Below are 12994 nucleotides of genomic sequence, written 5' to 3'. Positions count from 1 at the left end.
ATGATTTACTGGTAATGAGAGAAAGTTCCAAATCTAGAATACCGTTTTTCAGAAAAAGAACATGAAAACGCGTCCTGCAATAGAATATAAAATTTTAGAAGCCGCAGTTGTTGACTGAGGGTAGAATCAAAACCGCATTGTGTTGAATGTTTGTATAGCAAATTTCAGGAACCAAATTTAAGTATACCGTTTTTGTTCCTTTGTTTTATAATTTTATATCAGTAATATAATGTGTTCAAGAAAAGCCAATGTTGATTATTGAAATAAAACCTTATTTAAGATATTATAATCAAATCTTATTCAAAATAAAACAATAATGATATTATTTCATGAAGAATGGCCTGAGCTTTGATGCAAGGTTTGTAATGATATTCTTTTTAATGTTTATATTTCTAAAACATATTTTAAAATAAATAAGCTCACGAGCGATATAATAGATGCAAAATGAGTGGTTATTATTTAATAATTTATTACTCATTTTTATCGTGTAAATCTACATATGATCTATGATAATTCAATATTTTGTTTACTATGATTTTATCAGGTTGTTAATTAATATTTTATGTTAAAAATTGTATTTAATCATTTTAAATTTATTCCTGTTCCAGACAAACACTGTGTAAACCATTAAAACAACCCATGAAGCACTTTTAATGGTCTTAATCAAATGACATAGCAAACGACCCTGTGGCCTCTGAGCTTATATATTTATTTTGCAATTCAAATACTAATGGAGGGCAGACAACCTTCTTCTTCCACCTTCGTACTTTCATCTGGATTCCCATAATTTCATCTGGATCCCCATAAATTTGTAATTCAAAATATAAATTTTACAATTTAGATATATAATTTGAAATTTATTTTTTATTTTGTATTTCAGATTATATAATTTAGAATAATTTTTATATTCTAAAATAAATAATTTAAAATATAAAAATTATGTTTTAAATTATATTATATTTTAGAATATATAATCTGAAATAAAAATAATGTATTTCAAATTATACATTTCAAAATAAAAAAAGTATACGGAATGAAATTATGATGATGCAGGAAGAAGCTGCCCGGAAGGCAATAGAACATGTGTACGATATTCAGCCAAAGCCCACATTGGAAAAACATTTCTATAAAAAGGGTAATGGACCAAGCAATTCCTCAAGTACACTCCAAGAGTTTCCTGCCATAAAAATCACAAAAAAAAATTTTAAAAAAAAATCATTCTAATTTTATCCATTTCAAAACAAATACAAAACACAACCAAATTGAACAATGTTATTTCAGACAACTTTTATTTTTTCTTTTAAATTTAACAAGGTTATAGAGAGAGTTTATGATTTGAAATATACTTGTTGGGGCCAATCACCATCTTCTAACTGAGAATTGATTAGTAATTTTGCTGCACGATGAAGGGGATTTGGGTCTCTTTCAGCCTACATACAAAATTTTCAAAATGAAATTTTGATATTTAATTTGAAGACATTGATATATATATATATACAGATGCAGATGAGAAATGTACCTGCCGAGAAAGAATTAGAGCCATGAGAGCCCAAGATGTCTGCACAAGATTTGATCGACCTCCTTCAAGAGGTACATACTCCTTAATCATATATAAAAAATTATTCATTAAAACATTGTTAATAAGTTATTAGCATTGTTTATAATTAACATAAACGATTATTTAATCACAAACCTTCCTTGGGCAAGAAAGGTAACTCTCTCCCCATCCACCATCCTCGTTTTGTATTTTAAGTAGAAATTCCACATTTTTACGAATAGCAACACAGTTTTTGTAACTTTTTCCGGCAGCAACTAAACCTCGGAGTGCAAACATAGAACAGTAAGTGAAGCAAACTGCCCAATTCCCGTACCAAGAACCATCTTCTAATTGTGAATCTTCAATGAATGTTACAGCTTTACCGATGAAATTCTCAATCTCTTCCTTCCTATGCTCTGGATAGAGCTTTTTGAACAACACTAAAACTTCAATCGATGATGCAGTGCATTCAACGTACTCATGCTCAACTACTATGTCAGCAAAGAATTCCGTAGGATTCAGTAGCTAGTAAGTAAGTAATAACCAAGTTAATTAATTAATCCATTGTTAATATTGAATGTCTACACATTGCAACATTAATTAATATAACACTTACTTCTAACCATTCCTGAGCTCTTGCTGGCTCCCATGCAGGTATACCTCCGTTTGCACTCTATAGTGATTAAAGTAACTTTCAAGTTTTATAACAAATAGCATTGACAGTATAAAATAAATAAATAAATAATTAAAAAAGGATCATCGATTGCCTAATCAATCAATTCAAAGCATGTCACAAAAAGTTCAATGATACTCACCTGCAGTGACAGTATCAGAGCGACTGAATCATGTATCTTTTGAAGTTCCATTTTTTCTCCCACAATCTCTTGTGGCAACACTGATAAAAGTAAACAACACTGAAACGTAGGATAGTTAATTTGTTAGGTTAAGATGTGTATTTGTTTTGTACACGAAACTTTTTAACAAAACTAAAAATTAGGTGACCTTAATTATAAGTACTAATTAATATTACCTTTAAACATTCTGCAGTGGTGTCAGAAACTTGCCATGCTTGGTCTCTATCTGCCAGTGCCCATGACCCTTTACAAATATAACGATACATACTCTTAAAATCTCCTGATGGATTTTCCGTTACCTATAAAATTAGAATGTCAACATTTTTTTGTGCTGGATAAAACTAATATTGAACGAAAACATTTGTTTTGAAATTATCTACAATTTTATTATTAATTAGTTATCGATTACGTAATAGCTTGAATCAGGTTATTGCTAGTCATGATTTCAATGAAAACTATAGGTCCAAAATAACTTGTTAAGTGAATTATAAACCTTATATCTTAAAAGTCCATGATTAAGTTAAATTTTTTAAAATTTATTTCTTAATAAATTAGACATTAATAATAGATGATGTTTGTAAACGTAAGAGCTTTCTTCCTCAACTTGATATACGTAATTGTAACCTGAGATTTCTTGATGAAATCGTGTGCTTTTGCAAGTGTGGGACCTAAATCATCTACTAGGTTAGTGGCCAGTAGAGCTTGAACAATGAAACCAGCATCCCATGACTGGGTTCCAATTCCCTGCATTATATATATAAACAAATGGATTAATCAGTTTAATTATCATACATTTTTTTACCATTATCAACCATCTTAGCTACTAAATAATAAGGTATGAACTAATTTTTATTAAAAAGTGACAACACCTTTACTAATAAAATTGGTAATCCAATATATTTACCTGCATGGTCATTCCATCTTCTGAAATCCATAAACAATCTGGGATCCTTGCAAGATGCTTTTTGAAAGCATCTCCATTTGGATCTTCTACCCAGCAAGCAAGCATGCATAAAACCTATAAAATATAAGCACGACGGTGACCTTTTAATGAATTCCGGATAAAAACTATAAAAACGTTATTTTAAATACTATCATATTAAAAACGATGATGTTTACCTTTTCCACACATCCAATAGCAATATATCGACTGTTTTCATCTTCATAGTGGATATGTTTCATTGTTACTTCAAGTGCTTTTTCTCTCACTAACTTGTTCAAAGGCCATCGATTTAGAAGTGGTTCGGTGAATACATATAAACTATCCCATATTAGATCTTGTATCCAATGATGAGGATAGTAAAGATCTTCCTGTAATTCGTAAAAAATGTAAAATAACATATATATACATATTAATTGCAATTAATAATTAATTTATCCGTGTGTAATGAATTAGAGTTCATTCCTTAATTAATAAATAATTTTGTTTTTATATTCCTAAATATAAAATTATCTACACAACGTACACTGCTGATTGATAATTATCTTACTTTTGCACATGTATGACGTGCTTTCCTCCAAGTATTTTTATCGTAGGGTTCAACAAAAAGCTCTTCTCTCAAATTTGCTACCAACGGTGTGATTGGAGCCATGAATCTCTTTCCATATAAATAAGACATGGGCATGTATACCAATCGACAATAACACCACATTTTACCTGTATCAGTGAGATAAAATAAATACCGAATTTAACAACTGGATATGTTATATTCCAGAAATAGTAAGAAATAAAAATGAATTAATTAATTAATTTAACCCGGATGCATAGGAAGAAAAGAAGGAAGGATCCAAAATTCTGGAGGCATTGGGTTGCTTCCACACCAGTCAACTACACCAAGAACCTGTAAATACCTAATTAGTGAGGTTCATGCATATATATTTACGTATTTAAATGTCACAGAAAAATATTCATACTGAAAGCCAGAATTTCCCCCACGAAGGTATATGCGTTACACCACCATGATCGCGAATCCACTTTCTTGCATTAGCACAAGCATTGGGTTCTTCTCCGAGAATTCGCAGACATATATAATTAAGTGCAGTGCAAAACATGGTGCTGTGACTTTCTATGTGCAGTCCCCAACCTCCATCTTCGTTCTTCAAATGTTTTCCAGTTAATTTTCAGAAAAGATAATCAAACTAAAGAATCTTTTAGTCTTTAAATTACTCCACAATTTTAAATTAAATATATATATATATACCTGGTGACAATATGTGTAACGAAGAATTTCTTTACGATGTTCTTCTGAGAATACTGAATCAAGATGTCCTGTAATGTATAAACAAATGACCTGCAATATTGTTATACAAAGAAACTTATAAATACCAATTTCTCAGTTGAATAATTTCAATTGATTAATTTTATGATGAATTTTGATATAGAAAGTATAATTTAAAATAAAAATGTTATAGAACTTACCAATGCTGGAGTAAAGAAGAGAGAACCTGCAAGGTGAGCAGGCCAATGGCCATCACTGGTTTGTAGTGCGGAAAGATAAGAAGCAGCCCTTTTCACTGTGTTTCTAGTTTTCTCCAAACTTACTTTTTCACCATCTTCGATCTTCACTTTCGCTATTCTTTCTTTCAACTTATTCTCTCTCAAAATCTGTAAAAACATATTTCCCTCTTCTCATTAATTACCAACCTATCCAAAAACAAAACCCTAATCCTCTATAATTTTTTTACAATTATTTTACCTTTTATCTCCCTCAATAATCAGCCTCTCCAATCTAGAATTAATTCACACCTTTCTATTTTTTCTTTTTTCTTTTTAATTTCATCCCCGAATTTACTTTTTGACGAGTTTTTACTTTTTCACAACTCACTTTTTATTTTTCATTTTTATATGATTAATATTTATGTATTTTTAATTTCTTATATCTTTCTTTTTTTCTGAAATAGCACACGATCGATAATATTTATTTTACTATTTCCTTACTGATAATGTCACTCCTTAAAATTGCAAATAAAATTTAGCAATCGTAAACTAATAATACCGTAATAGTAGATTTTAAATTGATTTCTACCGTTTAATATCATCACGTGATTAATAATCAATCAGATATTAACTTCGTGTCTAAAATTATAGTAATCGGTTAAATTGATTTTTAAAATTAATATTTCTAGAGTCTTAAATAATCAATATATTCAATCCTTAATTGGGTTAAAGTAGTTTTTAACGTTGAAATAGATAGTAAAAATAATAGTAAAAATCTTTAAAATTAAAAATTATTGATCATTAATCCATATATGTTATTAGCTGGTGTTTTTGGTATGATAAACATAATTTTCATGCCAAAAGTGACTGTTTACTTATAAGTTAATTTTGTTTCTTCCATTAGTTTTGTATTGGTTTTATCCGTTTTAAAAAGTTGTGTAGAGTGGAATAAACAAACGAATCAACTTTTAATGAGAGAGACATTTGAAATAGTCATCAATGAGATAAAGACGTTTGAAATAATTTCTAACGAGATAGAGACAATTGAAATTGTACAAAAGCAATTAAGACCACTTTTCATTAGCAGATTGTTGTGAACATAATGACTCCGAGGACAAAATTATCATTTTTGTTTTATTTACAAGTCTGAATTAAAGACTCTTGAAGAATCTACTAAAAATTTAATTTTTTTAAAAAAAGAATTGATGTTTAGATCCAAGAATAACGAAATATGAAAACTTAAATTTGACATTTTAGGAAGGCTTTTACGTGGGAATTTTGCCATTTAACAAGACCATGTAATTCAAAGGAACCGATAATTGTGATCTTAGTAACACTCAAAGCACAATACATTAAATAACCAGTTGTTCTCTGAAAATATTTTGTAATAACAAATCTGCAATTATATTAAAAAAAAGTCACTCTTTCATTAATTGATGGTCCGAATATATTGATACATGATTTCCCAATATCCAAAAAATATTAAAGAAAACAAAATGAAGATAAATATTGTCAATAAGAGAGTGAAAATAAAATATGGCTAGAGTGAATAACAAACTTGATTAATAAAATTAATGATAAAAATTAATCAAGTTTGATGTAATATATTTTTGTGAAGTATATAATATATATATATTACCATAACTTCTATAATAATAATAATCATTCTGATTTTAAATGTGGTTAGATAACATTCGTTAGAGTCTGATTTTAAGTTGTGATCACATCCCATTAATATTAATTTGGTTTACTTTTTTTTATAAGAACAGTAAAAAAGTACCTGAAAACGCCAAAGTCGATCAGCACAAGCCTTGGTCTGAAAACGATTTTGATAGAAGTTTTGACGAGCAAGCTGAACTTGGTCTCTCTCGTGAACAGTGCCTGCTTCAGAATCAAACTCCCATGTTTGTCTCCCCACAAAATTATTTGTGCTAAACAGATATGGATCATTTCCTCCATCTCCTATCTTCAACCTCCACATTTTCTTCTTCTCTTTTTTTCTGTGCACACCCTCTTCCTAGATTTCCTTCTGCCCTTAAAATTAAGGGCGCCTTTGGGGTTCTTTAATATGATAGAAATAAAACAATTAAATGTTATTATAAGATGTGTGTCTAAGTTAATATTACTCATCAAAATTATCATTAAAAAACGTGTTTTTATTAGGAAATAAAAAAATCAAATAAAACTGTGACACTGAAGACGAAAACATATATAAAATATGATTGTATGTACAGAATAGAAGAATAATAATAGTTAGAGAAGAAACCTGTTGTTGCAGTTGAAAAGTATAGTCGAAAAATGCAGAATGAGGGTATTATTATTGCAACCAACTTTCTGATTTTTTAAGATTGAAACTATGTTGTTATGATGAGAGTTGGTCCAATATTTATATGGTGAGATGAGTGGGAATACGGAAGGTATTCGGTCTGAATTCACCCATCCCTTGCTATAACTCTCCAAATAACGTCCTACCATTTCTTACAACTCTAATTATGATTATTTTTATTTATTTTTTGTCTATAAAACTCCCCTATTTTCTAATACTTTCCGAAATTCTATATTTGTATGTCACATCTTTCTATAAGAGTTTCTTTTAGGAAAGAGTTTATTCCACACAGTTATAATAAACAAATTTTTTTAAGTTTATTATCTCTTAAAATTTTAAATTTTATATAATATTAATTGTTATATAGATTTGACTCATCTCTTATATCTAATTACTTGATTAAAAACTACATAAATTTATTATTTTATAATTTTGAATTGAAAGTGAGGTTAATACGGTATGTTTAGTTATATAATTTATTAAAAAAATGTTGATTGAATATTTTTTACTAAATTTTTTTAAATTATAATTATTTTATTTGATAAATATTTTTTATAATTTTTAAAATAATAAGAAGCTGAACAAATAAAAATTATAATTGAATTTTTTTAATTGTTATTTTATGATAATAATGTGTACTTCAAATGTAGAGGTGAAGAATTTCTTTAAATAACTTTTTTCATGACTATTTATAAAATATAAAATTGAAAAATATTTTCTTTTATAAATTAGTTTGTAAAAAAATTACAAAAACTCAATTAAAATATAAAAATTCTAAATGTCAAATAAAATAAAAACTTGATAAAAATTGAATTAAAAATATCAAATTTATTAAAAGAAATTAATTAAACCAATATATATATATATATATATATATATATATATATATATAATATTAAGATTTTTTTCTCACTTAATTGGTTTTAAATAGCAATAAACCAATAATTTATGACTGCTAATAAATGAATTTAGATTACTTTTAATATTTATTAAAAATAATATTAAAATAAAATTATAATGATAAAAAATCATAAAATCATCTATGAATGGAATATTTAGTTTTTTTTTCTTCCTAGTATTAAATGTTATTAATTCCTCCACCACCTCCCAACTACTGGACAAAACACATACCAACATGTGTACACTTATTAATGCTCATAAAGTTTGGAACATATAGTTTGATTTGCACTTTTCTATTTGTAATATTTTATAAGATTTTCTTTTAAAAATAATATTATAAGACAAATATGAATATATAATATACTAAATTTAATATATATTCTAACAATTCCTCTCAACTCAATTTCTGTAATCATATTTTCGTTTGTTATCAGTACTTTTATCCTATTAAATTCTAATCATTATTATCTAAGCTTGCTGACACTGAAGACAATAGAATATATTATGACAAGAGTTGATCCAATATTTATATGATGAGATGAGTAGGTTATGGAAGACATTCGATGTGAATTGATCCATCCGTAGCTTTAACAGTCCAAATAATTGCCTACCATTTCTTATAACTCTAATCATGATTTTTTTTTTTCTACACAATTATAATAAACAAATATTTATAAGTTTATTATCTTAAAATTTTATATTTTATATAATATTAATTGTTATATAGATTTGTTAATTCGAGTAAAAACCACGTAAATTTATTATTTTATGATTCTGAATTGAAATCGAGGTTATGGTAGGTTTAGTTATATAATTTATTAAAGAATGTTGATTGAATGTTTTTTACTAAATATTTTTTAAATTATACTTATTTTATTTTATAAATAATTTTTATAATTTTTAAAATAATAAGAAGCTGGATAAATAAAAATTATAATTGAATTTGTTTAATTGTTATTTTATGATAATAATATGTACTTTAAAGGAAGAGGTGAAGAATTTCTTTAAATAACTTTCTTCATAACTATTTCTAAAATATAAAATTCAAAAAAAAATTCTTTTTAAAATTAATTTATAAATAAAATTCTCATAATTTATTAAAAAAATTATTTTAACTCATGCACAGTGTTACACTGTTAGCAATAACTCTTCAACTGTTATCTTGTTCATAGCCATGACAAGTTAACCCAAAAGAGCATCTTGTTGCGGAATTTTTTTTAATCATGTAATTTTATACACGTTTAAATATTTTTTATTCAGATATTTATTTTTTATCATTAATAAAATAATTTATTAAATATCTCCATTTTTAAAAATAATACTGTGAATTTTTTTTATTTTTAATAAGTAAATGTTAATCATTTTCATTTGCATATATCATTTATAATTTACGAAACTAACTATGTTAACTTTAATCCATAAAAAGAGTTATATTGTAGGCGTTTAAAAAAACTGAATGACTTATTACTTGTTTTATTAATAGATTGATTAATTCAAACAAAAAATAACAAAAATTAGAAAGTAATTAGACCCCTTGTATATATAATAAAATGTTTTATTTAATATATTTTAATTTAATTGTACAACATACTTTATCATAATAGTACACTCCTTCATTTTATTTTATTTATTCTTGAAAATTTTGTCTTAAGAAAATAAATAAATATTTTAATAAATTATTTATTTATAAAAAAAATCTTATGCATTTTTTCTATTTCATTCTATCTATTCCTTTCACATTTATAAAGGTTAATTATATGTTTCTATAAATAGAAAATTATGATTATAAAAACTAATAAAAGACATTACCAGTTTTGTTGTCCTATTAAATTTTATTAACCCCTCAGCTACATCTGCTGGCCCAGGAAAACCCATTGATGTGTAACACTTTTTAATGGTCATAAAATTTGTTGCTTTTCGTTTGCATTTTTTATTTGTAATATTTTATAGTATTTTCTTTTAAAATTATATTATAAGATAAATATGAGTTTATAATATACTATAACTACTATATATTTTAAAATTCTCCCACAATCACAAATAAACAAATATCAATCAGTCAATCGTTTTAATATAAGATTGACAAAAATATTATACTAGTTAGAAAATTTTCTCTCTTTTATTACAGTATTTAAAATTATACAATTTATTAACAAAAGATATTACAAAATTATAAACATGTTTTTCTATTAAAATATTGTAAAAAAAAAAAAGATAAGCAATATATAAGGCTTCTATATTGTATATCTGATATTATAATCAATAAACTAAAAGTACTTAACTCAATGTATTAAATTCAATAAATATAATTTTCAATTTATACTCTCCACAAATAAAAGTTCACATGAATATGTTTGTATCTTTTTTATGTAGAATTATTTTTTCTTTAACAATTTGATTGTGAAATTATTGTCACAAAAACATGTAGGTAGTCTTACTTAAACTGTACTTCTTTAATCATTTTTCTCAATATGACTTGGTAAGTATATGTTTTAGTTACAACAAATTCAACTTCACTATTAAATATAATGTGAGTTAATCTTTAACATGATGAAATATCATGTTTTAAACACGAAAACAAAATTATAGGTGCTTTTTTCTATTGTATAGATTACATGCCTAATTATTGTATGTAAATCTAATCAAATCACATTTTTACCTTCTTGTAATATACTTCAATGTTATGAGTTATAAGTAAATAATAAAAAAATATTTTGGTAATTAACAAATAATAGTAATTTAGTTACAGGAAGTACAATACATTAAATTGTTAACAATTTGTTTGAAATATGATCTTAAAAAAATAACTTTTAAGCTTAGTTAAATATTATAAAATTAATTTATAACATAATGTTTGTATCTTAGTTGAAATGTGATCTCCAATATAATAAGAATAACATAACTTAATTAACGAGAGAAAAATTTTTACAAAAACTTAATTGAACTAATTATATATATATATATATATATATATATATATATATATATATATATATATAGGGGTTTGCTAACGTTCGTAGGCCTGTTTTTCAGTTATACATTTTAGCAATGTGTACCGGATTTTAGTAGACAAAAATATCCTTATATATCATGGATTCTAAGTTTTAAGGTTAAGGGTATTTTAATAATTTTCATTCTCAAAACTAAAAAAAAAAAAAAAAAAAGCCCCTACTCACCTCTCTCATTCCTCTGAACTCTTTCTCTTTCATCTTTCTCACTCCAATCTTTTCTCTGTCATCCCTACTGTAGCCCAATTGAAAAAATAAAAAACACGTTAAACAATCTTAAAAAAAATGATATTATAATGAGTTTTCATCTTATAATTTTTGTCTTATCTAATTTTATCCAATTTTCACAAGCATAAAAGAATTGGTAATTGACTTGCAAAAAATCAGAAATACTCGTTGTTAAACAATTTCTTACAAAAAATGATTTTATAATGAGTTTTTATTTTATAATTTTTGTCTTATCTAATTTTATCTAATTTTCACAAGCATAATGACATCAAAGGAATTGGTAATTGGCCTGGAAAAAATCAGAAACACTCGTTGTTAAACTAATTTCTTACAAAAAATGACTTTATAATGAGTTTTCATTTTATAATTTTTGTCGTATATAATTTTATCTAATTTTCACAAGCATAATGACATCCAAAAGAATTGGTAATTGGCCTGGAGGGTTTTTTTAGAGATGATGCAACATATGCAGATGATAAAATTAGAGAGGTTAGTGAAGATGGTGAAATTGAAGAGATGTTAAATGAACCTTTGCCTGAAGGTGAATATGTCAATGACTCAACTCTTTACAAAAACAAATTGTTTAAAGGCAAATGTTTATGATTTTTTCAATTGGAGTTACAGTAGGATGACAGAGAAAAAGCTATTTAAGTTTTGAGAATGAAAATTATTAAAATACCCTTAACCTTAAAACTTAGAATCCATGATATATAAGGGTATTTTTGTCTACTAAAATCCGATACACATTTGCTAAAATGTACCAACTGAAAAACAGACGTAGTTAGCAAACCCCATATATATATATATATATATATATATATATATATATATATATATATATATATAAATAACATTAAGACTTTTTTCCCTTAATTGATTTTAACCAATAATGAATTAACACTACAAAAATTTCTAATTTTATCAGCAGTTTTTTTTACATTATCGACAGTTTTAACCTCATCTAAATATATTTCTCCAGTTACGAAAACTACGAGTAATAATTATTGTCGGTAATTACTAGGAGTTTTCAAAATTGTCAATATAATTACCAAGGGTTTCCAAAACCGCAAGTAATTATCAAGAATTTTCAAGATCACTAGTACTTGCAAAAGTTTTCTCCAAAACTGCTGATAATTACTTAAAGTTTTAAAAACCGCCGACAGTAAGAGTTTTCTAAAAAATCGCCGAGAATGGAAATTATTATTATTTAAATATTATCTGATTTTCATAAAAAATGTTTTAATAATAAAAGACACAATTAAATAATTTGAAAAAAAAAATATTATTATATAAAATATGTTCTAAACACAGTTAATATTATTAAATACAACTAATTGTTGAACATAAAAAATAACATTATTCAACCATACAAATTAAAAAAATTATTTTTAGGTTTAATGTCAAAATTGATCTCCCTTTTATCATTAGACAATGTTCAACCCTTCCAAAAAAGCTAAATCACACACTTCTCTCATATATCTAACATATTGTGTTTATGTTCTTGACTCTATTATGTTCACACGAGAAAGAAGTTTCTATATTATTTTTATTCTTTTATATTAATTGACTTTGATTATTTATTTCGATTTCTACAATAGATCTAAAACTATGAGTCTCAAATATCAATGATGAATGACTTTATTTTTAGATAATTTTTTATTTGAACATTATATATGCATTATATAGGTCCCTACAAGTAGATAG

At 25.6% G+C, this 12994-nt stretch overlaps 1 protein-coding gene across 1 annotated transcript; it reads right to left on the bottom strand.

Moving 5' to 3' along the window:
- Positions 1-919: 919 nt before the first annotated feature.
- On the bottom strand, positions 920-7174 carry LOC124826693 (beta-amyrin synthase-like). The gene is made up of 17 exons (XM_047299594.2): positions 7095-7174; positions 6609-6889; positions 4811-4996; positions 4593-4682; positions 4306-4488; positions 4148-4232; positions 3882-4048; positions 3511-3702; positions 3296-3409; positions 3016-3135; positions 2568-2690; positions 2353-2451; positions 2154-2210; positions 1694-2062; positions 1520-1600; positions 1347-1430; positions 920-1177 (listed from the first exon to the last, which is right to left on the bottom strand). Exons 2-17 carry the CDS (start codon positions 6807-6809, stop codon positions 1040-1042), a joined length of 2289 nt encoding a protein of 762 aa, XP_047155550.2. The 5' UTR covers positions 6810-6889; positions 7095-7174; the 3' UTR covers positions 920-1039.
- Positions 7175-12994: the final 5820 nt, after the last annotated feature.

The sequence above is a fragment of the Vigna umbellata genome, chromosome 5, assembly GCF_029865625.1.
Source record: "Vigna umbellata cultivar VRB3 chromosome 5, Vumbellata_1.0, whole genome shotgun sequence".
In the NCBI taxonomy this organism is placed as follows: Eukaryota; Viridiplantae; Streptophyta; class Magnoliopsida; order Fabales; family Fabaceae; genus Vigna; species Vigna umbellata.
Note: the sequence above shows the minus strand (reverse complement) of the source record. Positions and strands in the feature narration are given on the sequence as shown.